This window comes from Phocoena sinus, chromosome 1, assembly GCF_008692025.1.
Source record: "Phocoena sinus isolate mPhoSin1 chromosome 1, mPhoSin1.pri, whole genome shotgun sequence".
Lineage (NCBI taxonomy): Eukaryota > Metazoa > Chordata > Mammalia > Artiodactyla > Phocoenidae > Phocoena > Phocoena sinus.
Window position 1 is genome coordinate 29,163,279 of NC_045763.1, and position 24,884 is coordinate 29,188,162.

At 58.6% G+C, this 24,884-nt stretch overlaps 1 protein-coding gene across 6 annotated transcripts; it reads right to left on the bottom strand.

The window, feature by feature from the left end:
* Positions 1–534: 534 nt before the first annotated feature.
* Positions 535–22,426, bottom strand: COL8A2 (collagen type VIII alpha 2 chain). Of its 6 annotated transcripts, XM_032654045.1 has the most exons (5): positions 17,860–17,985; positions 17,360–17,433; positions 14,244–14,288; positions 3,726–3,943; positions 535–3,110 (listed from the first exon to the last, which is right to left on the bottom strand). In XM_032654045.1, the coding sequence occupies exons 4-5, from the start codon at positions 3,925–3,927 to the stop codon at positions 1,192–1,194; spliced, it is 2,121 nt and encodes a 706-aa protein (XP_032509936.1). In that variant the 5' UTR covers positions 3,928–3,943; positions 14,244–14,288; positions 17,360–17,433; positions 17,860–17,985; the 3' UTR covers positions 535–1,191. The 6 variants fall into 6 exon arrangements, with proteins under 6 accessions (XP_032509936.1, XP_032509931.1, XP_032509953.1 ...); XM_032654040.1 differs by lacking the exons at positions 17,360–17,433; positions 17,860–17,985 and adding an exon at positions 22,300–22,426; XM_032654062.1 differs by lacking the exon at positions 3,726–3,943 and having other exon boundaries at positions 17,860–17,979.
* Positions 22,427–24,884: the final 2,458 nt, after the last annotated feature.

Genomic DNA, 24,884 nt, shown 5'->3' on the forward strand with positions numbered 1-24,884 from the left:
CATCCTCCTGGGCCCTAATCCTGCCTAGGACAGGAAATTGGAACCAGAGGGTGAAGGAGAGGAGACTAACCCCTGTAGTCGACACACATCCATCATATGGCTGTTAAGAAAAAGCGGGCGGTGGCCTTCATCCCCAAGCTTGCGTGCACCTTGTTCTGAGGGCAAACAAGAAGCTCTCTGCCTTGGGGATACTGGGGTTGGGGGTGGCAAGGATCCCTTACAATTTTGTCTGAGGAAATCAGCCCTCCCCCAGCAGGTGAAAGGAGAGAAAGGGAGGACTACTCATGTTCGCTGACTGCCCATCCTGCCTCGTGCCCGCCTGTGGCGGTCCCCAGGGGCCTGGGTGGCTGGCCTCATGAGGAACAGAGCCAGAGCTGGTGGGGGCAGCCTGGGGGATGGAGACGAACGTGAAGAGCTGCCATCCTGCCTCAGACCCATGCCCCTACCCCTCACAAACCACCGTTCCCCATGGCTGCAGCCTGAGCAGTGAAGGGGGGTCGGCACTTCCTGGGAGCCTGAAGGAGGGGCCACACGCCTGTACCTGCCAGGGACAGGCCTGATGCCACCACCCCACTGCTAGGGTGGCAGTCCTGACAGGGTGTCCACTGGCCACCTCGATGGTCCCCCTCCTCTCCCTTCCCCTGGAGAGAAACAAAAACTCTTCAGGGGACCCACCGTCTTATGCTGGAGGTCCCGCGGGGCAGCCGGAAGAGCCCCAGCCAAGAACTGAGGGAGGCCCTGCCCCATTCCTTGAGCAGGGGCCGTCTGCGGGCAGGCAGGAAGGGCAGGGCTGGGAAGATGTCTCCCCGGGGGAATGGGTGGGGGAACTCGGTCCCCTCTCAGCTCTGACTCCTTCGCCGCCCAGCAGAGCCCAGCACTCACGGGGGCCAGGGGTCCCCACCAGCTGGGCAGAGCATCCTGGGGCCCTGCCTGCAGGCCAGGCAGGGCAGGAGAGGGGGCACAACCCCGATGCTGCACAGACACTCGGGGGAGAGGAACGCAGGCCACCTTCTTCCAGAAACAACCTCAGCCTGCGTGGAGGGAGAAACCCAGTCAGTCTCCTCGGGCCAAGGCCGCGGCCGCCTCTGCTCCCGCCTCTGTTTGGCCTTTGGTTTTTTCTTTAAATGGAGGTTCTTTGTAAGTGAGAAGGTCTCTCTACCGCTAAAGAGGAGGAGGCCGGGGCAGCATGGGTTATGTGGGGCACAGCAAGAATCCTGAAAAGGAGGAGTGGATGTACTCGGTGGAGTAGAGGCCATTGGCCTGGTCCGAGGGCATCTGCACCCAGACCTGGTCGTTGGGCCGCAGCTGGAGCACGGCCCCCCCAGACGCCTGGTCCAGGTAGCCCTTCTTGTACTCGTCATAGGTGTAGGTGGCTGGCACGTTGTTCTTGTACAGGGCCACCCACACATTGGTGCCCTTGACGTGCACGTGGTAAGCAAAGTAGTAGACCCCGCCCACGGGGCAGGTGAAGATGCCGGTGGCTGGGTTGTAGCCACTGTGGCCATTGTAGAGGGTCCGGTCAAACTTCACAGGCATGCCTGAGGCGGGGAAGGGTGAGGTGAGCACAGCGGTGAAGGCGGGCGTGGCATGGGCCGACAGCTCGCCCAGCCCAAACCGGGGCTTGGTCCCCTTGCCCAGCACAGCTCCCTGCACGCCGCCGTTGGGCAGGTGCAGGCCAGCGATGCCAGTCTCATCGAAGGCCCCGGGTGCACCAGGGGGCCCGGGAGGTCCGGGAGGCCCAGGAGGGCCCGTGAGTCCTGGGGAACCTGGGACCCCAGGAGGCCCTGTAGGCCCAGCCATGCCAGGTTCTCCCACTTTCCCCTCTCCAGGGGCCCCCGGCAGGCCTGGTTCACCCTTCAGGCCTGGCAGACCCTGCGGCCCAATAGGGCCAGACGGACCTTGGAGTCCTGGGATTCCAGAAGGGCCTCTCAGGCCAGGCTGCCCAGGGAGCCCCAAGTCACCCTTCTGCCCCAGGGCTCCTGCCACCCCTGGTCCTCCAGGGCGGCCCGTGAAACCTGGCTCGCCTTTGGGCCCAGTCGGTCCAGGAGGTCCATGAGCCCCTGGAAGCCCCCTCTCTCCTGGGAGCCCAGGTTTCCCAGCCAGGCCACTAGGCCCCTGGTCACCCCGAATGCCAGGCACTCCTGGGGGTCCTCCAGGCCCCGTCTCCCCCTTAGGCCCCGGGGGCCCACGTCGGCCAGGTAGCCCTGCAGACCCCGGAAGTCCAGGGGGGCCCCCAAGGCCCTGTGGCCCCTGTTCCCCCTGCTCCCCATCCTCACCTGGCTCGCCCCTGTCCCCCAAGAGCCCCGGGACCCCAGCTGGGCCCCTGTCCCCCTTGGGACCTGGCAGCCCTGGTATCCCATAGCCAGTGGGGCCTATCAGGCCAGGAGGGCCCCGGGTGCCTGGCTCCCCTTTGGCCCCTGGTGGGCCCTGTGGCCCTGGCACCCCTGCTGACCCTGGTACCCCCATACCATCCAGCCCAGGGGGCCCTTTGGGGCCCAAAGCTCCTGGCTCCCCCCTGGGTCCTGGCAGCCCAGGAGGCCCAGACTCACCCTTATCTCCAGGGGCCCCAGGAAACCCATCCAAACCTGGTTTGCCCAAGCCAGCTGGACCAGGGAGACCAGGGGGTCCGGGGGCACCCCCCTGGCCTGGGGCTCCAGGAAGCCCTGGTTGGCCCACTCCATTTTCACCCTTGAGGCCTCGATCACCCGGGGGCCCAGGCTCTCCCTGGGGCCCTGGCTCCCCCCCAAATCCTGGGGGCCCTGGCACCCCCTGGGGACCTGGTTTTCCAGGGACAGCAATGCCTGAGGGCCCAGGTAGGCCAGGGGGCCCTGGGGGCCCCCGGAGGCCCTGGTCCCCTCGTATCCCTGGCTCCCCCCGAAGCCCCGGCTGCCCTGGTGGGCCAACCTTGCCTGGAAGCCCTGGGGGACCAGCCTTGCCCATCCGGGAGAAGCCAGGGGGGCCAGCGGGTCCAGGCTGCCCATGTAGCCCTGGTTTTCCAGTGCCTGGTTTTCCTGGGAAGCCAGGAGGGCCAGGGGGACCCCGCGGTCCGGGTTTTCCTGGGGGACCAGGCTCTCCTTTCAGGTCCATTGGCAACAGCGGTAGAGGCATTTCTGAGAGAGAAAGAGAGAGAAGGGGTCAGTCAGGGGCCTGGACAGTGGGAACAGGGGACCCATCTTCCCACTCCCCATACCAGCATGTGGTGCAACTTGAGAAGACAGGGTTCTGTATCTGTTCATGAAGACCAGTCCCGGTCTCCCCCTCCCTGCTCTCATGGAAGATGGAATTTAGGTGGTTCAGTGGCCACCTTGGGAACTGCAGGGTATCCACACCCAGGGCTCTTAGCACCCAACCCACCCAGACTAGGCCTTCCCTAAGAGCTTCTCATCCCTGCCTGACCGGGGTGGAGTGGCCACCAGGTGGCACCAGCATGCCTCCTTAGAGCCAATCTGAGCCGCCCCGCCCTCCCCACTTCCCCACAAACCTTCCCGCCCCATCCTCTACCTAAAGAGCATCTCCGCCAGCCAGCGGCACCCCACTTCCCCACCCCACTTCTGCACCCGCCCCGGACCAGCATCAGGAAGAAAGTGGAGATGGGAAAGTCTTTGGTGGGGATTGAGGGGCTGTGGCCGGAGGCGGGGGCGCCTGGGAAGAGCTGGTGGAGGTCGGGAGGCAGGGAGTTGGGGGTCAGGACTGTCCGGGGCGGGGCGGGGCGGGGCGGTGCTCACCCAGGTATTGGCCCTTGCCCTCGCGGAAGGGCGGCCCCACGGGTCCTTTGTGCATGGGCTGCACGTACTGCACCGGCGGGTAGCCCGCTGCCCCGGCGGCTCCACCGCTGGCGGCCGCCCTCAGCCCGCACCCCAGCACCAGCAGCAGCAGCAGCAGCAGAGGTGGCGGCAGCGAAGACAGGGACGTCAGAGCCCCCCGCATGGCGTCCTTAGGCTTGCTGCAGGGAGGAACGAGAGGGGCCATCAAGCCAGCCCATGGGTACTTTGGCACCGGGCCCAGGGACTCACAAAAAGATCAGGATTTAGATATTATTCACAAGCAATTCTCAAAGTCTCAGAGTCTGCAGAAGTTACTAAACCTCTCCTAATCCTGCCCATAGCTCTCTATCACCGCCCCCCCAAGTCTACCGAGGACCCCCTCCCCGGACAGTAGCCTCCCCCTAACTATTCACTTGGCGGCCAGATGCCCTTCCAGAGCATCTCTAACCTTGGCACAGCTCTGCCAGAAACTATTTGATGATTACACCCACTACCATGTGCTGGGCTGGCTCTCTGCCAGCCAGGGGCTAAGCTCTCTAGAGATGGAAGCTCACTGAATCCTCCTAACACTTTAACGAAGTATTGTTATTGTCATCCCCATTTTCCAGATGACAAAACTAACGCAGAGGTCTCTAGGAAGCAGACTGGGATTTTTTATTTTTATTTTTGGTTGCACTGAGGCTTAGTTGCAGCAGGCAGGCTCCTTAGTTGTGGCATGAGAACTCTTAGTTGCGGCATGCATGTGGGATCTAGTTCCCTGACCAGGGATCGAACCCAGGCCCCTGCATCGGGAGCGTGGATTCTTTTTTATTTTTTAACATATAAATTCATTCGTTTGTTTATTTATTTTTGGCTGCGTTGGGTCTTCGTTGCTGCGCGCAGGCTTTTCTCTAGTTGCGGCAAGAAGGGGCTACTCTTCGTTGTGGTGCGCCGAGCACGGGCTCTAGGCACGGGGGCTTCAGTAGTTGTGGCTCGCGGGCCCTAGAGCGCAGCCTCAGTAGTTGTGGCTCACGGGCTTAGTTGCTCCTCGGCATGTGGGATCTCCTGGACCAGGGCTCAAACCCATGTCCCCTGCACTGGCAGGCGGATTCTCAGCCACTGCGCCACCAGGGAAGCTCTGGGAGCGTGGAATCTTAACCACTGTGACACCAGGGAAGTCCCAGAACTGGGATTTGACTAAGGTCTCTCTGACCTCACATTATGTTGATGCCCTTCTGGGGCTCCCCACTGCCTTCAGGATCAAGTCCTTTGTGGGAATTCCCTGGCGGTCCAGTGGTTAGGACTCCGTGCTCTCACCGCCAGGGGCCCGGGTTCAGTACCTGGTCGGGGAACTAAAATCCCGCAAGCCGTGTGGCCAAAAATCAATTGATTTAAAAAAAAAAAAAAAAAAAGGGCTTCCCTCGTGGCACAGTGGTTAAGAATCTGCCTGCCAGTGCAGGGGACACGGGTTCGAGCCCTGGTCTGGGAGATCCCATATGCAGTGGAGCAGCTAAGCCCATGCGCCACAGCTACTGAGCCTGCGCTCTAGAGCCCGTGTGCCAAAACTAGTGAAGCCTGCGCACCTGGAGCCTGTACTCTGCAACAAGAGAAGCCACCACAATGAGAAGCCCGCGCACAGCAACAAAGAGAAGCCCCCGCTCGCCGCAACTAGAGAAAAGCCTGTGCGCAGCAACAAAAACCCAATGCAGACAAACATTAAAAAAAAGTCCTTGTGGGGCTTCCCTGGTGGCGCAGTGGTTGAGAGTCCGCCTGCCGATGCAGGGGACACGGGTTCGTGCCCCGGTCCGGGAAGATCCCACATGCCGCGGTGCGGCTGGGCCCATGAGACATGGCCGCTGGGCCTGCGCGTCCGGAGCCTGTGCTCCGCCACGGGAGAGGCCGCAACAGTGAGAGGCCCGCGTATCGCAAAAAAAAAAAAAAAGTCCTTGGTGCCCAGCATGGCGTTCAAGGCCTTTTAAATCTAATCACCTAGTGGGTGCCTATCACCTGCCACCCCTTTCTCTGCCTCTCCCCTCCCCCATACCTTTGCCCCAGACACCAGGCAGCCTCACACTTCTGGGCCTTTGTACCTGCTATTTCTCTGCCTGCAGTGTTCTTCCTCTCTCCAACTCGTCCTTCAAGGCCCAGGGAAGCTGTCATCCCTTCCTCTATAGAGTTAACCCCTCACTCCTGTGCCCTGATCTAGCCCTGTCACAGCATTTAGCTCAGCTCTGAGAACAAAGCCTGGGTTGGGAAGAAGCACAGGCTCCAGCTTTGGATGGCCAGCCTGAGTCCTCCGCTCACCAGCTGGGGGAGCCTGGGCAAGAGGTTTCCACTCTGTGAACCTCAGTTTCCTCATCTGTAAAATGGAATAACACGTCCACACAAAAACGTGTACATGAATGTTCATGGTGACATTATTCATAACAGTCACAAAGTAGAAACAACACAGATGTGCATCCACTGATGAGTGGATAGTGTGGTATATCCATACAACGGACTATCATTCAGCAATGAAAAGAAGGGAGATACCGATAAATGCTACAATACAGATGAATCTGGAAAACATTATACCAAGTGAAGAAGCCAGTCACAAAATCGTATTATCTAATTCTATTTGTATGTTCAGAATAGGTAAATCTATAGAGGCAGAAAGTAGATAGATGAGTGGTTGCCTAGGGCTGGGGGGAGTGGAAATGGGGAGTGATTGCTAATGGGCACAGGGCTTCTATTAGGGGTGATGAAAATGTTCTAAATCGCTTGCTGTGATGGCTGCACAGTTCCGTGAATACCTTAAAAAAAACATTGATTCGTACACTTTAATGAACCAATTGTATGCTATGTGAATTGTATCTCAATAAAGTTCTTTTTAGAAAAAGCTAGGCTAGGGCTTCCCTGGTGGCGCAGTGGTTGAGAGTCCGCCTGCCGATTCAGGGGACACGGCTTCGTGCCCCAGTCCGGGAAGATCCCACATGCTGCGGAGCGGCTGGGCCCGTGAGCCATGGCCGCTGAGCCTGCGCCTCCGGAGCCTGTGCTCCGCAACGGGAGAGGCCACAACAGTGAGAGGCCCGCGTACCGCAAAAAAAAAAAAAAAAAAGAAAAAAAGATAGGCTAGGGAATCTCCTAGTGGTCCAGTGGTTAGGACTCTGCACTTCCACTGCTGGGGGCCCGGGTTCGGTCTCTGGTCGTGGCCAAAAATATAAAATAAAACAAATTTTAAAAAAATTATTTTCTTAAAGCTAGGCTAACAACCTGCTTCTCAAGGCTGCTGTGATGATTAGAGATATCACAGTGCCTCACGGCAAGCACCCATCAATATCTGCACAGTGGACTAGCCTGGCATTTCACACGCCCCAGGAAAGTCTCACTTGCCCTGGCATCCCTGCTCCGGGCTCCCCTCACCCCACCCAGGGGCCTCTCCACACCTGCGCCTGGCCGCAGGAGGGAGTGCGGGTGCGTTGTGCACACCCAGGGGTGCACGTGGGGCTGAGTCTGGAGCTGCAGTGCGGTGTTCCTCCAAACTCAGTATCACTCAGGGCTTTGCAGGAATGAACGCGGGGCTCCGGAGAAGGTCGGTGAAGCTGCCAACCCAGCTCTGCCATCAACCTCTCTGTAACCCTGGGCAGGTCGTTCAGCCTCCCTCAGCCCCAGCATAATAGTAACACCTGCCACCGAAGGGCTCCCCACGCGCCAGGCGGGGCTTCACCAGCTTCACATCACTAACCCTCTTAATGACCCCCCACCAGCTTCTACAATTATAATCCCCTATTTTATAGACATAAAAACAGAAGCTTAGACTTGGAATCTTGCCCAGAACACCTTCCCTCAACACAGGCCACCTGCTCTATCTGCACCATGGTTGGTGCTGGGCCTCGTGAGGCCACAGGGTGTAGGCCTGGCACTCAGCTACTGCCGGTGGAATCTCTGGCCATGCACTGCCCTAACGTTTGTTTGACATTCCATCCCCGTGCAGCCCTGCGGGGCTTGTCCGCCCTGTTTTACAGATGAGGAAACCGAGGTGCTGTCAGAGCCTAAACCCAGGCAGTCTGACTCTTGAGCCCCAATCTCTAACCACTACACCACGCGTCCTCTCCGGAGAGGGGTAAGGGCCCTCCCGCACTTGCCACCCGAGCTGGGGGGCCTGTTAGGGTGGAGGTGGTGCTCACACATCACAGAGCCAGAATGTTCTGCCTGGTAGGGGGCAGAGGGTTGGGGGAGCACGTGGAGGGCAGAGCTTGCAGCAGGAAGCAGGGGGAGGGGAGGGAGCAGTTCTGGCCTGGGTGGGCCAGAGGCCAAGGTCATGGCACCACCACAGGAGGACTCAAGAGAGCCCTGGCTCTGGGGAGCCCTGGTCCCCTTCCCATGCTGAGTTGAGGCCTCATAGGCGTGGGGGGTGATGGAGGGTGCAGGCAGCCTCAGGCTCAGCTGGGAGGGTGTCTGGGGTGGGAGAACTGTGGAGGAGCACAGGCAGGCCGGGCGCCAGAGGAAGAGCCCCCAGTCCACTCAGGAGCCCGGGCAGGGGCAGGGCCCCCTGCCAGCCGCCCACTTTTCTTTCCTCCTTGGCAAGGTGGTATCTCCCGGAGAGCATCCCCACCCTACACCCTGTGGCTCCCTGAACTTGCCCCATCCCAGCACCGCCAGCATCGTGGAGGTGGGGCAGATCTGCTGCAGGTGTTTCCTCTGGAGGGAGGGGTGTCTGAGTGAGGATGACAGCTCACACCTCTGGCTGGGCACTGCCTAAGTGCTGCATGTTCGGCATTCGATCTAACTCCACAAGGTCCCTGGGAAAAAGGAACTATTGTGCTTCCTCTTTCTATAGGTGAGGAGTCTGAGGCTGGACAAGGACAGTGATGTGCCCACTGCTACAGCTGGCAGCCAGGATCTGAGCGGAGGTCTGTTAAGAACCTGAGCTCTTAAACCGCTGGGGCAGACTGCCATGGGGGAGGGTGTGGGGGAGAGTGCGCCAGAGAGCACAAGCTAGACAGAGGGAGAAGCAAACTGAGAGAGAGTCTCTCTTCCAGCTCCAAGCTGCCTGTGGGTTGAGGAGGGAAAACTTACTCTAGCTCTTAGAGGGGAGGTGGCTATGCCACTCCAGGTGGGGGGCTTGGCCAGAGAAGGGGCTGAGAATTGATGGCCCCTGGAATGGTGCGATGTGGCAGCCCAGGTGGGAAGGACTGCCCCCCAACGCCAGCCACCATCAGAGCCGAGGTGCCTGGGCGCCCCTGAGCCCCTGCTCACTGCCAACCACGCCCCCCCCCCCACTGCAGGCTCCGCAGGCTCTCTGGCCTCTGTACGTTCATTTCACCCTACCGACTTCTCCACCTCCTAACTCTTCCTCGTTCTTGGACATCCTGGACCCCTACTGGATGCCTTCCCGGGCTCCTCTGACACCTGCGGTCTCCCTCACAGCTCTTGTTTCCCTCTTGGCTCTTCTGCTCTCTCGCCCCGCCACATTCCCCCGACTTCCATGCCCAGCACAGGACTTGGATGGCACACAGAGATGCTCCATAAATGTTTGATGAGCTCATTTGCTGTCAGATTTAATGATCACAGGACCAATAACTCACTCCAGGAAGCATCCAGGACTTTGCACAGATACATGTCACACGGCCCTGGGAGCCCCCTCCCTAGGCCAGATTGGCTTATCTGTTGGCTAGAATGGGAACAGGTGGGGACATTCCCGTGGCCTCAATCAAGGATCTTCAGCTAAGAACTGTCTGCGCAGGGAATAGAGGCACACAGGGAGGAACAGCTGTGATCCATTTGCTTCCTCCTGGTCTCCCCGTGAGGAATGGCGGCCAAGCAGGGGTCAGGGTTGGCGGAGGGCCCTAAGGCTCAAGCCTGGCTCTGCTGTGTGACCTTGGGCAGTCCATCACCCGCTCTGGTGACCTCTTAGGAAGGAAGGCAGGAGCCAGGGCAGCTGGGAAGGGGCATGGGCTGGCAGGGGCAGGAGATGGGATGCAAAAGGAGACGGTAATTCAAGGGATGGAGCGGTGGCGGCAGCAGGGTAGACGCGGTGTTTGGACAGCTGCAAGTCCTTAGCGGGGGATTCCCCCCTTTTCAACAAATCCCCGTAAAACAGCATTTGTCCAAGTCAGCGTTTTGTGGCAGCCTGGGCCTCCTCCAGTGGGCGGCCGAGGAGGTTGGCTGGGAGCGGGTAGCGCTCCAGGGTCTTTCAGACCAATTGAGAGGGGAGGGGAATGGACCCCAGGACAGGGCTTTGGGAAGGGAAGGGGCATCAGCAGCAGTGGCCCCTCCCCACCAGTCCCCCTCTCAAAATGGGTCCTGTCCCAGGGGGCGGCCAGCAGAGGGGGCCCAGGTGATCCATGGAATTTAAGGGCCTGCCCACTCCCCATCCCATTTTACACGTGAGCTATCAGAGGTCCAGATAAAAAGGGGAGCCTGAGGGTGGGGCGCAGGCTCCCGACAGACCATGCAGGGGTGTGGCTAGCGTGGCCCTGGCAGCACCCCCACCTCACCCCACCCCACCCCACCCCCGGTGGGTGGATGGAAACGCGGCTCTGTGCAGGCTCCCGCTGCTCCAAGCCCCAACCCCAGAAGGGCGGCTGCAGCTGAGGCAGCCCGGGGCCTGGCCAAACCACAGGTATGTTTATGAGACGCTTCCTGTTGTGGAGACATTTCTGCGGGATCGGCTGCCCCACTTGCTTCCCCCGGTGCCTCCTGCCTCCCCACTCGTCCAGCCTCACTCTGTTCTGTCCCTGGGTCTCTGGCCTGACTCATTTCTCTCTGTCCTCTCTCTCTCTCCAACCCGGTCACTGCCACCTCAACAGGTGAGGCAGCATTTCTTGCTCAGGCTCTCCCTATCAGGGATCCAGCCCTGGGGGGCCCTAAGGCCCTCTAGGTCCCGGCAGCCCCTGAACTCCCATTTCAGCAAAGCTGCCTACCGGCTGGGTGATCTTGGGCAAGTGACTTAACCTCTCTGAACCTCGGTGTCCTCATCTGTGGAAAGGGTTAACTGAGATGGTCTAAGCCATCAGCCCCTCCATGCTGCCTTGTCCTCTTACCCCGGTGGCCAGAAAGTCCTCCCTTCAGTCTAACCTCAGTTCCTCCTGCTGCAAAGCAACATCTCCTCCAACCCTTGAAAACCTCAGGTGACTTGCTGCCAAAGGCCAGCACCTTGTGAATTTCCCTAAAGTCAAATTTCTGGCCTGCTAGGCCTTTTCCCTAACCACCCCTGAGATGACACCGAGCAGGGGTCATACAGCCTGCTCAGGACAAGGATGGAGTTATGGATCTTGGAGAGGAGCAGAGGACTGCCCTCCTCCCTCACTGGGCATGATGCCCACCCCCACTGCTGAGCAGGGTGGCTCCAGACTTCTCCAGGGTTCCTGAGCCTCCCAGCTCCCCCACCTCTCTCCCGGCTTGCAGAGATCAGAGAGCCCTTCCCCGTCCCCCTCTCCTGAGTCTCAGAGGAAGGGGGTCCTGTCTCCCACTCAAGGCCCCGGCCTCTCCACACATCTTCCTCTTCCTCGGGACATCTCACTCTCTGTGGATGCCTCCCCCAGTCTCCAGCCTCTCATCCCACATCTACACAGGCCTCACCCCCGCCCCTGGCCACCCTCATCTCTTTCCAGCCCTTCTCAGCCAAGCGTCTCAAAAGAACTGTCTCTACCCCTCACCCTCTCACCTCGTGTTTCCTTCTCTCCAGCACTGACTCCCGCCTTGTGACCCTGCTTTCCTCCTTCCTGGAAAGGCTCTTCCTCAGATTCTTCTCTGCTCCTTCCCTCTGCCCACTCTGCAGACCCAGTCTTGCCCAAAGGAGCTGGCTCAGGCCTCTTCTCTTCTCTCTGGATGTTTTCTCCTGCAGTTTCCAGCTCTCCCCAGACTCCCACAGTTCCAATCCCATCACCAAGGACTCCCACATTCTGTTTCCAGCTACCTCTCTCCTGAGCCCCAACTCCTGGTTTGACTATGAGCTGAGCATTTTCGCCTGGCTGTCCCTCATACACCTCCAACCCAAACTGCTGTCACTACCTTCTCCCCTATTACTTGCTTCTCCCCCACTTCCTGTTGCCCAGGCCAGAAATCTGGACGTCACTTCTGACACTTCTGACCCTTCCTTCCTTCCTTACATGGAATCTCTCTAGCCTATACCATGCTCTAGCACAATTAGAAAAGGCTACCCCTCCTTCCAGCCAACTCAGGCCTTACTCATTGCCTTTCCCGAGTGCCCTTGAACAGTAACCAACCTGCACAACTGTACATGACAGCCCTGTTCCTTTACCCTCAAACCCCCAATCCAGTCTTATGGACTCTGTCTTCTCTACTTCTGGGTACATGACATGCCCACCTGTGTCCCTTCCTCTGTGTCTCTGTGTCGCTGAATCCAGATCCTCACCTGCCTGTGTATCTGAGGCATCTCCTGGTGTGTCTCTCTCCTCCTATCTCTGTGTCGCCATCCCATTTGTCTACCCACCTCTGTGACCCTGTCTTTCTCTGTTGTCTTTCTCCGTCCTCTCTTGTTCCTTGTACCTAGATCCTGTCAGAGTTCCAGGTTCTGAAATCTCTAGCTGTTGGTCACTTGATGGGAGCCTCTAGAAGGCCAGCACTTACGGCTTTAATGTTAACGTCAGGTCTGGGGCTGACCACCGTGGACGATCCACGAGCAGCCCCACAAGGTCTGGGTGGAGACTTGCGGGGCCCAGAGCCCATGAGCTGAGCTCACTGTCCTACAGGCCACTGGGACTCTGAACCCCTCAAATTTAAACGTGCAGGCGTGAGGACTGCTCCAAAGCTAAAGGGCTGCCTGGAACCTGGGAGCTGGCGAGGTGGGGGGAGGTGATCAGGCTGGGACAAGGCTGCCTGGAGGACACCTTATCATCCAGGTTGATGGCAGGACAGGAGTGCTGCCCTCTTCACACCTTGTCTACCCAACCAGGCTTCAAGAGTCCTAACATCTCTCACCTCTGCAGGTGAGGCTCCCAGACCACAGGGGACCTCCATTTGCAAAGCAGCATCGGAGGAGGTTTGAAGGACAGAGGAGAGTTCAACATACTCATAGGCGCAAGTGATGGTGGAATATTCCAAACTGAGAGCAGAGCAAAAATCTCGTCAAGGAAGACTGAGGGGCTTCTGGGCTGGGCAGTATCTAAGAGGCAGAGAACCTGTGGTTCTGAAACTTGAGAGCGAGAGAGAGTGCCTGGAGATAAAAATAGGGCTTCATCGGCAGGGTTGTTGCAGCCTGGGTGAGGGCCATGGACTCACCCTTAGGGAAATCACACATGTTCAGGGAGTGAGAGGAGCCCACTGTGCCCTGAGCCCCAGCGTCCTGAATCCAGGCAACCCAAGCTTTTCGATGTTTCCCTGTACCCACCTGCCTGCATCTGCCTGAATTGCTCTTTCTTTCTCCTCCAGGCAAACGTGTTATTCCTCATTTAAGACCCAGCTCAAATGCCGCCTCCTCTAAGCAGCCCTCCGTGCCTCTCTCAGGCAGAACAGCTCCTCCTCCAGGGCATGTCTTCCCCCAGCCCCACCCCATCCCCAGCTGGGGCTCAGCACACTGGCACTCAGAACAGTCTGCAGCCTGTGTGCTCCAGCTCCTGGCCTCTGACAACGCCACCTCCCACCTCCAGACAAGCCTGCAAGATGGCTTCTCATAGGGTCCCTTTTTCTTTGTGGCTCTTCCAGGGTCCTTCTCAGCTCTGGGCTGGAGGGGGCTTGCGGTGAACCTCCCTCCCTGCAGGTAACTAGGTTTACCTCCCAGACCCCCAGCCGCTGCCCATCTCTGAGGCTAGCCACCCCACTACCACCCTGGGTAGGAGCTTCTTGCGGGGCAACAAAGCATCCAGGGAGGTAGGGACAGCCAGGTGGGGGGAGATGAACCAGAAGAGGCCCCGCAGTGGACAGGACCCAGGGCAACAATGTATCCTCAGGCAGGTGGCCAGGAGACCGGCCCTTCCTCGCCGGGGGCTCAGGCCTCAGCTGGTGCCATTGGTCATTTCCCAGAAGAGGCCTTGAGCTTCTGATCGAGACCGGACACGGGTGGGCCACCAGACCCAAGCACCCCCAGGCTCCAGGCCGAGCCAGGCGGGGCCTTCTCAGCCGCCAGTCCCCCGCCTTCTGTTTCGCATTTGCAGCCTTTTCCGGAGCGCCACCCGCCACCCGCCGCCCGCTGCCTCCCAACGCCTGCCAAGATTCCTGGGCCTTCGCGGCTTCCCCGCGCGGTGGCGGCAGCTTCGGCATCGGCAGGAGGGGCTGAGCTGGGTAGGGAGCGGGCCCGGCGGGAGCGCGGCCAGGCCGCTGCACCCGGGCAGGCCAAGCAAACACGGCCACGCCAAGGAGCCGAGCGAAATAGTTCACAAATGAGAAAAAGCCGCTTCCAAGTTGGGCCGGAGGGAGCTGAGGTCACCTGCCCGCTAGGCCACCCCAAGCCTGGGAGGGGCATCTGCTGCAGCTGGAGGGAGCAAGGGTAGATAGCAGCAAGCACAGGTCTCATCCAGCTGGGGATATCAGAGAGCCCTGCCCCCAAATCTCGCTTACCTTTCAGGTCGGAGGGGCCTCTGAAGGTGCCAGCAGAGACAAGGCCTGAGAATGAAAGAGGGAGACAGTGAGGAAGATGCCAGGAGCTGGCGAAGCCTCCTGCACTAACTCAGCCACCCCAGCGCCTGCCATGGGTTTTTTACCAGGAGCCCCTGCTGGAACATTGGCCCCCAACCTCAGTCTCCTCTCAGGGAGCCAGGTCCCCCCCTCACCAAATCCATTCATTCCATGCACTTAGCAATGCCCATGGGGGACCTGGCCCTGGTTTGATGGAGTTCCTCCTGTCCTAGGGCCCAGGCTGAGGAAGCCCCTTCTGTGGGCCAGGGTCCATACCGGAGAAGTCCCTACACTCTGTCAGGCCCTAAGCTGGGGTGGCCCCTACTATAGACTAAGGTTCCTGCCTGGGGAAGCTCGTACTAGGTAGGGGACCTGAGGCTAGGCCTTGGGACAAAGAAATGGTTCAGCCCCATGCCCTGCCCTGAATTAGCTGGAGGCATCAGACACGTGGCCATCACACAATTGACTAAGGTCTCCAGGCCGTGGGAGTGCAGAGCAGGAAATATTGCCCTCCCTTGAGTTTCCCTGGAAGACTTCATGAAGGAAAGGACATTAAGGCTGGATCCTGAAGGATGAGTAGGAGTCTGACAGGCAGACACAGTAAGCAAAGGAATTTCAGGCAGTAGGAAGCTGCTTGGCAGATACAGGGACGGCCCAGAAGTGCTGTGGGGCTGAGACGACAAGCATGAGCTGAGAAGCCTCGGGCAATTTAGTGGGGAGCCTTAAATGCTATGCTTGTGTATCTCTGGAAGGCAATGGGGAGCCATGGAGGGTTGTTGAGCAGGGGGAGATGATGTGGTCGCAGCCCTCGATGGCCAGGTCCCCATTTCTGGCTCAACCATGATGCCTGGCTATCATAAGCCCTAGTCCAGGTCACACAGCAGAGCTGGGGCCGTAGTCCAAGTGCAGATATGAATCCTGGGTGGATGGGGAGGGGACGCCTAGCCAGCCCACCTGGCAGGGAGGCCTGCCGGCTGCGTCACTCTCTCCCCCAGCTGCTTGCTTGCCTCTGCCCGCTCCCATGGAAACTCTGACATCCCAGCCCTCTCGCTGCACTAGCAGCCAGATGCCGAAGCCAGCGGCTCCTAAGCCTTCTCGCCAGCTCAGCTGAGCCCTGCCTCCGTCCACGCCCCTCTGACACCATAACCCCAGAGGTGGGTCATGAGGCTATTCTCTCTGAGGGCCCAGACTGGCTGATGGAGCTTGGGTGGGAGGTCCTCACTGGCCAACTTGACCCCAGCTTGTCTGGCCCCAGCCCACACCCTCACCATGAGGCTCAGGGAGGGGAAGTGACTTATGTTGGATCTGGGCTTTTGAAAGATGAACATGGATTTAACTGGGTCGTAGTGGGGAGAGGTGATCAGTCCAGGCTAAGGGAATACCATGTGTGAGGGTATGGAGATGTGAATGCCCTGAACATAATTAGAATAAATAAACAAACTAACTAATCATAGCTAACATTTATTGTATATCTACTATGTGCCAGGCACGGTTCTGGGCTCTTCTCATGAATTATCTCATTTAATCCTCATACCAACCCAGTGAAGTAGGTTCTTCGTCTTTCCTTTTTACAGAGTGGGAAACCAAGGGACAGAGAGGTTAAGTAATTGGCCAAAGGTCACACAGCTCATGAGGGGTAGAGCCTAGGCTGTTGGTGCCAAAGCTTGGGCTCTTAACCTCTCCAAACACAGATGGTTTGAGATGAGAAGGCCCGGCTGGGGTCAGCCTGAGAAATGCCTTAAATATCAGAATCAAAGATCTCCAGCACAGGGACTTCCCTGGTGGTGCAGTGGTTAAGAATCAGCCTGCCAGTGCAGGGGACATGGGTTCGATCCCAGATCCAGGAAGATCCCACATGCCGCAGAACAACTAAGCCCGTGCAACACAACTACTGAGCCTGCGCTCTACAGCCCGCGAGCCACAACTACTGAGCCCGCGTGGCACAGCTACTGAAGCCCATGCACCTAGAGCCCATGCTCCGCAACAAAAGAAGCCACTGCAATGAGAAACCCGTGCACCACAACGAAAGTAGCCCCTGCCTGCTGCAACTAGAGAAAGCCCACGCGCAGCAACGAAGACCCAACGCAGCCAAAAAAAAAAAAAAAAAAAAAGACCTCAAGCACAGCTTAAAGCTGGCTCCCCATCCCCTCCACCCATGTTAGCCCTTAATAATAATGGTCTCTAAAAATCCCAAGTACATTTTCTGCACCAGACATAGCACTAGGCATGCTCCAGGCATTATTTTTGATCATGCTCTCCCATAACTCTATAAGGTGGGAATTGCTGTCCCATTTTTCTGAGGAGGAGCATTGAGGCTCAGAGAGGTGACATCCATTCTGCAAGGTGACAGGAAACACTGGGGCTGGGATCTGAACCTTGGGGCTTGCACAGCCCCTAAATGGCCAAACCCCTGTATACTTGGGCTTCCTGGAGACCGCAGCCACGGTTACTTCTCCCCACTTCTCCTCCACCCCCGCCTGTGCTGCCTCAACCCAGATGCCAGCACAGCTGGCGACAGAGTGGGCAGCTCCTATCACGGGCCTCAGGAGCCCACTCCAGTTGACCAAGGCTCCCACGGTCCTACAAAATAGAAGGTGGGGTAGGTGAGTGTGCCAGGGCAGTGCCTGAGCCGACTTCAATGGGACTCTGTTCTTAACCTCCGCCCTCAGCTGCCTTTCCTAATCTCCTCCTGAGCCCCTCCCCTGGCGACATCTCCTCCTTGCACAGAGCCTGCCTCCAGCTAAATCCCAGGCCAGATGTGGGGGGGACAGTCTATACCCCCCTGGCCCCCACCAGCTTCGGCGAGCGCAGGTGCCCAAGGAGATTGGCCAGGACCCCAGGCCTGCTTCCCCATCCCAACTTTCCAACCTGACATGCTGATGGCCATGAGGTGAACAGCTGGCTCTTCCCAGAGTGGGGCTCATGGGAGAAGTCTCCATTTTCTGAGCCCCTACCATGGGCTGGCCCTCGGCTAAGAGTCTTGCCTAAAACATCATGACGGGTTAAGAACCACTCTGGAGCCCAGCTGCTCGCAGTCTTCTCCCAGCCCTGCCTCTTACCAGCAGTGACCTCAGTGGTCTGTGCCTCAGCTTCCTGGTCAATACCATGGGAGCAATTCTTACTTCGCAGAGCGCTGGAGAGGATTAAACGCGTTAATTTCATGTAGCCGACTTCAAGCAGTGCTTGGCATAAAGAACATTCAATATATGTTTCCTATTATCATTATCATCATCACCATGACGCCTCCCAAAAGCCCTGAGGTTAAATTATAAACCCTATTTTACAGATGAAGAAACAGAGGCTCAGAAAGAAGTCATTTGCCCGGGTTCACCAGCCAGCCAGTGGTGGACGATGTCAGTTTGGACTGAAGCTGAATGAGTTCCCAGATAATGAGGACAGCCTTGCAGCTCTCTGGAGCTGAGGCACAGAGAGAGAGAGAGAGAGAGAGAGAGAGAGAGAGAGAGAGAGAGAGAGAGAGAGAGGAGAGAGAGAGGTGTGTGTGTGTGTGTGTGTGTGTGTGTGTCTGTGTCTGTCGGGTTGGGAGGGGTCCTCCACTCACCCCTGTCTTGCCTGACCTCCAGGGGCTCCCTTGCCCAAGCCCCTGCTGCCGTTGCAGGAGGGGGCTCTGCATTCCTGGCTAAGCAGCCGGATTTGCTGTGCTCCAGGAACTATGAAAAGAATGTTTGCCACGAGCTGAGCCTTGGTTGCCTGTCAGAGGCAGCATGGCCTGGAGGGCCCACACAGAGCTGTGTGGCAGCCAGGAGCCGCCACAGCGGGAGGGAAGGAGGCTAGACACAAGAGAGCTTCTGGTTAGTGAGTGCAGTAGATGCTGGATGGGGGTGGGGACCAGTCAACCTCCTGGGGTCTTCCAGGAGGGAGAAATGACCCACACACACAATCTACACTGGTCCTCCCCACAGGCTCCAAGGACAGCCAGGGAGGCATTACCGGCCCATATCATGGATGGGACTATGGAGATCCAGGGAAAGCTCACAGCCAGTGGCAGAATTGGGACCCGTGGCCAGGACCCCTTGCTCCCAGAGGTTGCCAACCCTCACGGGACCCACCGGGACCACAGTGCATTCTGAGATACTAGAAAACACCATGTCAGCCCTCACTGTCCTGGCCCCCCTCCGGGCCTGACCTTCTCATGACTGCTATTCCCCATGTTCCCTGTCCCTCAAAAAAGTACCTTATGTATGAAAATTCCTGGCACACTGTGGACAGATGCTCAACTAAGTTTCCATTCCTTTCTCCGCCAAACCAAGCCCTGTAGAGGGCAGTGACCCGGGAGGTCGGCGGGAAGAACATGAGTTGTACATCCTCACAGACCTGGGAGTGAATCCCAACTTGGCACTCAGCAAGGGGACGCTTGGCCAGTTTATGGGCCTCTCTGAGCCTCCACTTCTCCCTCTGTTAAATGGGCTACTGACCCTTGCCTTGCAGTAGTGTTACAAGGACTAAATGAGATACGCAAACGCAGGCCCTGATACACAGTAGGTGCCCAATAACCTCTTATTGTTACCCTCCCCCAGGGGGACAGAAATAATTGAAATTAGAGAACCTCAGATGACAAGGTTCCCTCCATCCCAGGTTCCTGATGGGCCCTGCTAGGGGAGGGCGGCCCAGGGTCCTGTCCTCAGGGCTCAGTTCTGCCACTGGCTGCTATGTGACCTGAGGCAACTTCCTCTCTGAGTCTCCATAATCCCATCCAGGAGAGGAGCCAGCAGTGCTGGCATGGCCTCTCTCCAGGAGGCAGCAACGCTCTGCCACCCACTTCTTCTGCCCTCCAAGAGCCAGAAATCTCAGCCTGCATGGGGACAGTCACTTCTCAATTCAGAACTTTCCAAGAATCTGAATGGAAGCAGGGCCAGGCCCTCCCCGCCATTCCCTTCCCAGGATCCAACCAGAGAGGTGTAACAGACTCTGATCAGAAGTCTGGGTGAAAGTTCTTGGCACTGCACCCTGATCCTGTGTGACCTCAGACCACTCCTCACCTCTCTGCAGGCAAAAGGACCCTGGAGACAAGTATTAGCATTCCCATTTTATAGATGAGGACACTGAGGCACAGAGATGGGAAGTCCCTTACCCAGAGTCACGCAGAAAGTAACCCCAGTCTGTCCGACTCCCAAGGTCAGGATCTGCTGTCTACACCCCGCCACCATAGAACAGAGCAGGCCTGGAATTCCCTTTCTGGGACCATAACTTCCTTAACTGATGTCTGGGCATACGTGTGCACACATATGGCCTCACACACCCTCTTTGGCTTCTAAACATACATACCCAGGTCTCCCAGACACTAAACTAGCCCCAAGACCCATGGCCACACTCAGCCCCCTGCACCTAAGCATACCAGACCCTGGTGTTCAAACCCACATCTCCCCTTGACCTGACTTCTCTGGGGTCAGACCACGGCCACCCAGTACAAGGTTCCTGGCCCGCCCTCTCCTATCCCCACAGCCAAGCATCACTGAGGCCTGTCCAATCTCTCTCTTTACTCCTCTCCATCTATACCTGCCTCCCATTCCCATGGCAACCACCCACCTCAGCCCCCATCACCTTCCTCCTCAAACTCTGCCAGCCTCCTAAGTGGTGTCCTTGCCTGTAAGATCCCTCTTCATCCTTTCCCCCCAGAGCAACCAGATGGATTTCCAGTTTGCACCACTCTGCAACTCACCACCCTTTCTCCGACAAGGCCCCTAGGAAATCTGACCTCAAAGTAGTTTGTCAGTCCCTCCCCGTCGGTCTCTCACCGTGTAGTCGCCGTCCCCAGAGAGAAACTCTGCAGCTTCCACCTCCACACCTTCGCACACGCTGTGTCTTCTGACTGGAATGCCCTCATTTACCTTTACCACGCCCTGCACCTGTCAAAGTTCTCGTTCTCCCTGAAAATCGCGGCCAGAGTCACCTCTTTGCTGTTTCCCCTGATGGCTCCTCCCACACACAACGTTGGCTTGTGGGTTCCTCCCCTTCATGTAGCTCCACGGGCACCCTGAGAGACAGCTGCACCCCGTATGAGAGGCCACTGTGCCTCTGGTTCTTCCACCCGGCTCTCTAGATGCCTCAGGCCACCGATGGGACTGGCTCTCTGAGGCCCCACTTTCCTACAAGGGGAGCCCCATGCGTGCCACTGGGGGGCCTGGAGCGGGCTGCGGTCCTAGCAGGGCAAACCAACCTTTGGTCTGGCTCAGACCCGGGGCGAGTTGGGGTGCTCAGGCTGACAGCCCTGTTTGATATCTTCACCTCCCTTTTCTTTCCGCTTCCTCTGAGCCAAAGAGCGGAAACTCATTTTCCACTGTGGTGGACAGAGTGAAACTGGAGAGAGAGACCCTGGTGTGAGTTGTGTGTGTGTTGTCCTGTCTGAGTACGTCTGGCTGGGCCACCGTAGGGCCTGCCATGTGTCTGTAGGAGTTTGTGTGTGTGTGTGTGTGTGTGTGTGTGTGTGCGCGCGCATGCTGTCTGTTGTTTCAGCATCTGTGGTGGTATGTGTTTCAACAGAGCATGTTCTGGTGTATGACTGTGTATGACTGTCAATGGGAGGGAGTGTAGCTATGCAGCTGTGCGTGACTCTGTCTGTGGTGTGTCCTCATTATCATTTTGGGCTGATTGTGTGTCCAAGGGCCTATCGGTGTTCACCAGCCCAGCGAGAGGCCAGCGGGGACATCTATGCCCTGACTGAGACCACCAACTCCCAGTGCAAGAGTTGCTGCCCCCCACACCTCCTCTTCTGGGCTCTAGAATGGGCTCCCTGAGGGCCCCACATCTACTCAGGCCAGTGAGGGTCAGTCCCCAGAGAGGAACCCCAGACTGCCTGACCCTCCAGCCATCCCAGCTCCACAGCCCCCAGATCTTCCAAACACCCAAGGCAGCTCCCTAGGAGGTTGCCTTCGCTAAGGGCACTCCAAGGAGGGGATGGACCCTGCACCATACAAGGGCACAGGTCTTAGCAAGAGACGCTGAAGGTAGACAGGAGGAAGGACTTCTGGGTTGCCAGGGTCCCCTGAGGGAGGTCAGTGGTATTTCTGCGTCAAAAGCCTAGCATGTTCTCACACACCGCTGAGAACCTCACACAAGCACACACGGACTGGTGCACTACATTAATAACATACTGGCAGACACTCACTGTCCCCCCCCACACCTCACAAATGCACACACTGACAGGCTCACACATGCACACACACAAGAAGCAAACTCAGAGGGTCCGCCCTTCCCCGGCTCGCAACTCATGGACTCCTCTGCATGAACAGTGTCTCTCCGCCCAGGGACTAATGCCTCCAGCCCCAGGACAGACACCCGGGGAGGCTGTTCTGGGGCCCTCAGACCCCGGCCCCTCTGAGCCGGGCAACGTTCCCCTCACCCCCGCAGGTCTCAGGCCTGAGCTGAGGCAAGGGGCTGAGCCTCCGGCAGGGACATTCCTCAGAACCCCACTCTCCAGCTTGGGGGTGCCGCCAGGACACCCAGAATAGGAGGAACTTGGGGGCAGAAGCAGAAAAAAACGGGAAACCGGGAGGTCGCCAGCAAACTAGAATCGTGAGAGAGATGGGGAGAGGGAGAGCTGAGGGGTTTCCCCTGCCTGGGGCTACAGCGGGGTCTAAGGCCACTGCTCCCCTCCTCCCTGCTCCACCATCCTGCGATGGAAGCTTTGTCATCCCCATTTTACAGGTGGGAAGGGGAGACTCCCGGAGGTGCAGTGACTGCTCCGAGACACATGGTCAGGGATGCCACCCAGGACTGTCTGAAGCTGGAGCCCCGCTTCTGGGAAGGAAGGGAGGAAGGGGGCTTTATCTGGGATTCTGCCCCAAGAAGCAGGAAACGGGGATGGGCGCCCGCATACCAGCGCCGACCCCCGCCCAGTCCCCCATCCCGTCCTCACCTCGTTGTCCGAGGCGCAGGCCCAGCTGTCCCGGACAGTGTTTGGGGGAAGCCCAGGCCGGGTCCTGCCCTCGGAGCCCCCAAGCCCGGCAAGCCGTGCCGCCTCCCCCACCCTCCGTCCCGTTACCTGCAGGGGCGGCCCGCCTGGCGCCACTTCCCGGCCCTCGAGGGCGGCCCGGGGCGCGCGGGCTCCGGGCAGGGGCGTCGTCGGGGTCCGCGCCGGCGAGGCTCCGCGTCGCTCTGCCGGCCGCCCCTCGCGGCTGCCGGAGTGGGCGGGCGGCGCGGGGGGGGCCAGGGAGGCGGGAGGGGCGCGGCGGGGCGGGGCCTCCACCCTCTTCTTTCCACTGGCACCGCCAAGGTCCGCGCCCAGCCCGGCCTCGACAGAAGCCGCCTCCCTCCGGGGACCCACTCAGACAAACCCCCACCCCACGCACATCCCGGGCAGCTCGGTCCCCACTCACACCTCACGGCGCCCTGTGCCTGCGTCTGGAGCCCCCTGCTCTCGGGGACGACCTGTCTATGGGGACACAGACCCAGACCCTGTCACCGAGAAGGGGGACATGGTGTGCTTCAGGGCAGGGAAGGGGCAGCACAGGGGTGATGGCCCATAATTGAGCAGTCCGCGAAGGCTTCCTGCCAGTGGTGACCTAGCTGAGAGGGACTGGGCTGGGGGTGGGGTGGGGAAGCGGGAGGAGGGACGGTGGTGACCCGCACGTCCTGGGTTAGGGAGGTGAGCCTTTGCGCTCACAGGGGCAGGCAGCGGGATCTTGTAGGCCGTGCAGAAGTTGGTTAGACTTCACTTCAGGGAAATGGGGAGCCACTGGAGACTCTGGAGCAGCGCAGTGACGTGGTCAGAGTTGTGCTTTAGAAAGAGCCCTCTCTCCTTCACTTTGCTGTACAGTAGAAAGTAACACAACGTTGTAAAACAACTATACGCCAATTAAAAAATAAATAAAAAGAGCCCCCTGACTTCTACGTGGAGGAAGACAGAGGCAGGGAACACTGGTGAGGAGGCTGCTGGAATAATCCTGGCTGGTCCAATGAGGCGGACAATGGGCGCTGGAAGGAAAGGTCAAATGTGAGAGTAAAGAAGGTGGGATAGGCAGGATTTGGCTGTGGGGGTGAAGGACCTAGAAAGAGGGAAGTATCGAGGACAGGGCCCAAGTTTCTGACTGGGCAGTGGGGAGGTGGCGGTCCAGAAGGAGGACGGTCAGATGCACTGAGTTGCACTCTGCTGTGGGCTTCCACGTATCCGGCAGGCAAGTGAGAGTTTCTGAGCTAGAGATTAGGGGCCCGTGGTGTACAGATGGTGACTGATGCCATGGAGTGATGCTCAGGGAAGGAGTGCCCAGGCCACAGCCGAGGACCGTTAACATTCAAAGGCCCTGTAGAGGAAGAGAGGTCAGCAAAGGAGACCTAGAAGGTGGGGCTGGGAGGTGGGGGGATACCAAGAGAGCAGTAACTCAGAAAAGAAAGACAGGGTGTTTCTAGAAGGCCAGGGAGGCCCCCAGGGTCAAGATGTCTCAGTCCTTTGGGACTGGCAATTAGGGGCTGGTGGTTGGGGTGCAGGGCAGGGGCAGGGGCAGGGGTCAGGCTGCAGAGGCCAAAGGAGCAGCCGCAGGGGAGAAAGTGGAGGCAGCAGTGCAGTAGGGGAGTTTGGAAGGGGGTTTGGGGTGAGGGTGTGAGTGTGTGTGTGTGTGTGTGTCAGTTTTAAGTGGGAAAGACCCTCCACAGGCCCAGAAAAGGAGCAGGGAGGGCCCACAGCTGTCTGTCTTTGGGTCTGGGCCCACCTCCATGGCCCCCTCACACCTCCTACCGCCTGCCCTCCGAAGGCCTCCCACTTCGCTGTCCCCCTGCCAAGGTACACACCAGCCCTGCCACTCCTCGATGGGGCCTCCCATCCTCACCCACCTCCAGAGTCTGGGCCCACTCCCATCCTAGCCCTCAGGTTGGGGGCATTGCAACGGGTCTTGGGTCTGGCCTCCTGCCTGAGCCGCTCAGAGGGACAGCAGGGGAGCCAGAGGCTGGGGCACTGTCCGAGGAAGGGAAGGGGGCCTAGTTGGCGGGGTACCAAAGAGGACACTGGCTGGGGTGGAGAGCTGTGGCCCTCCCCCAGAGCTGGTGTGAAAACTAGGCCCTTGATGGGGATCAGATGGAGGTGAGCGTTCAGGGAGAGGGTGGGAGCAAAGGAGCAGGGACTCTGGAGTTAGGCTGCCTGGGTTCAAGTCCAAGAGCCACCACTCACCAGCTGCGTGTCTTGAGCAATTACCTAACCTCTGGAGCCTCAGTTTGCTCATCTGAAAAGCTCTCGTAGGCCTGTTGTGAGGATTAAATCCATTAACCCACGTTGAGCTCTTAGCTCTGAGTGTGAGCTGTTCTTGGGGGGGAACTCAGTGAAGCGGGTGCTGGTGAAGCAGGCAGGCAAGTGAGGGGGTGCACTGTGCCCGGGAAGGGACTCCCATGGCTCCGCACACACAGTTGCTGCAACACATACTCAGTCCCCGACGCGATCCCACCCCTGATTCTCCTGACTCACCCTTTAAACTTTCCTGAGGCCCCCCTGCCTGGTTCTATGTGGCACACATGTCCCCAGCCCCTCTCTTCTCCCCCTGCTGAATGCCCTGCAGGGAGGAAGGGCTCCAGCTCCTCCTTTCAACCGGCCCTAGGAGGCCAAGTCTGGCCCTGTCCTGTTGTCCTGTGGCCCCTGGTGTT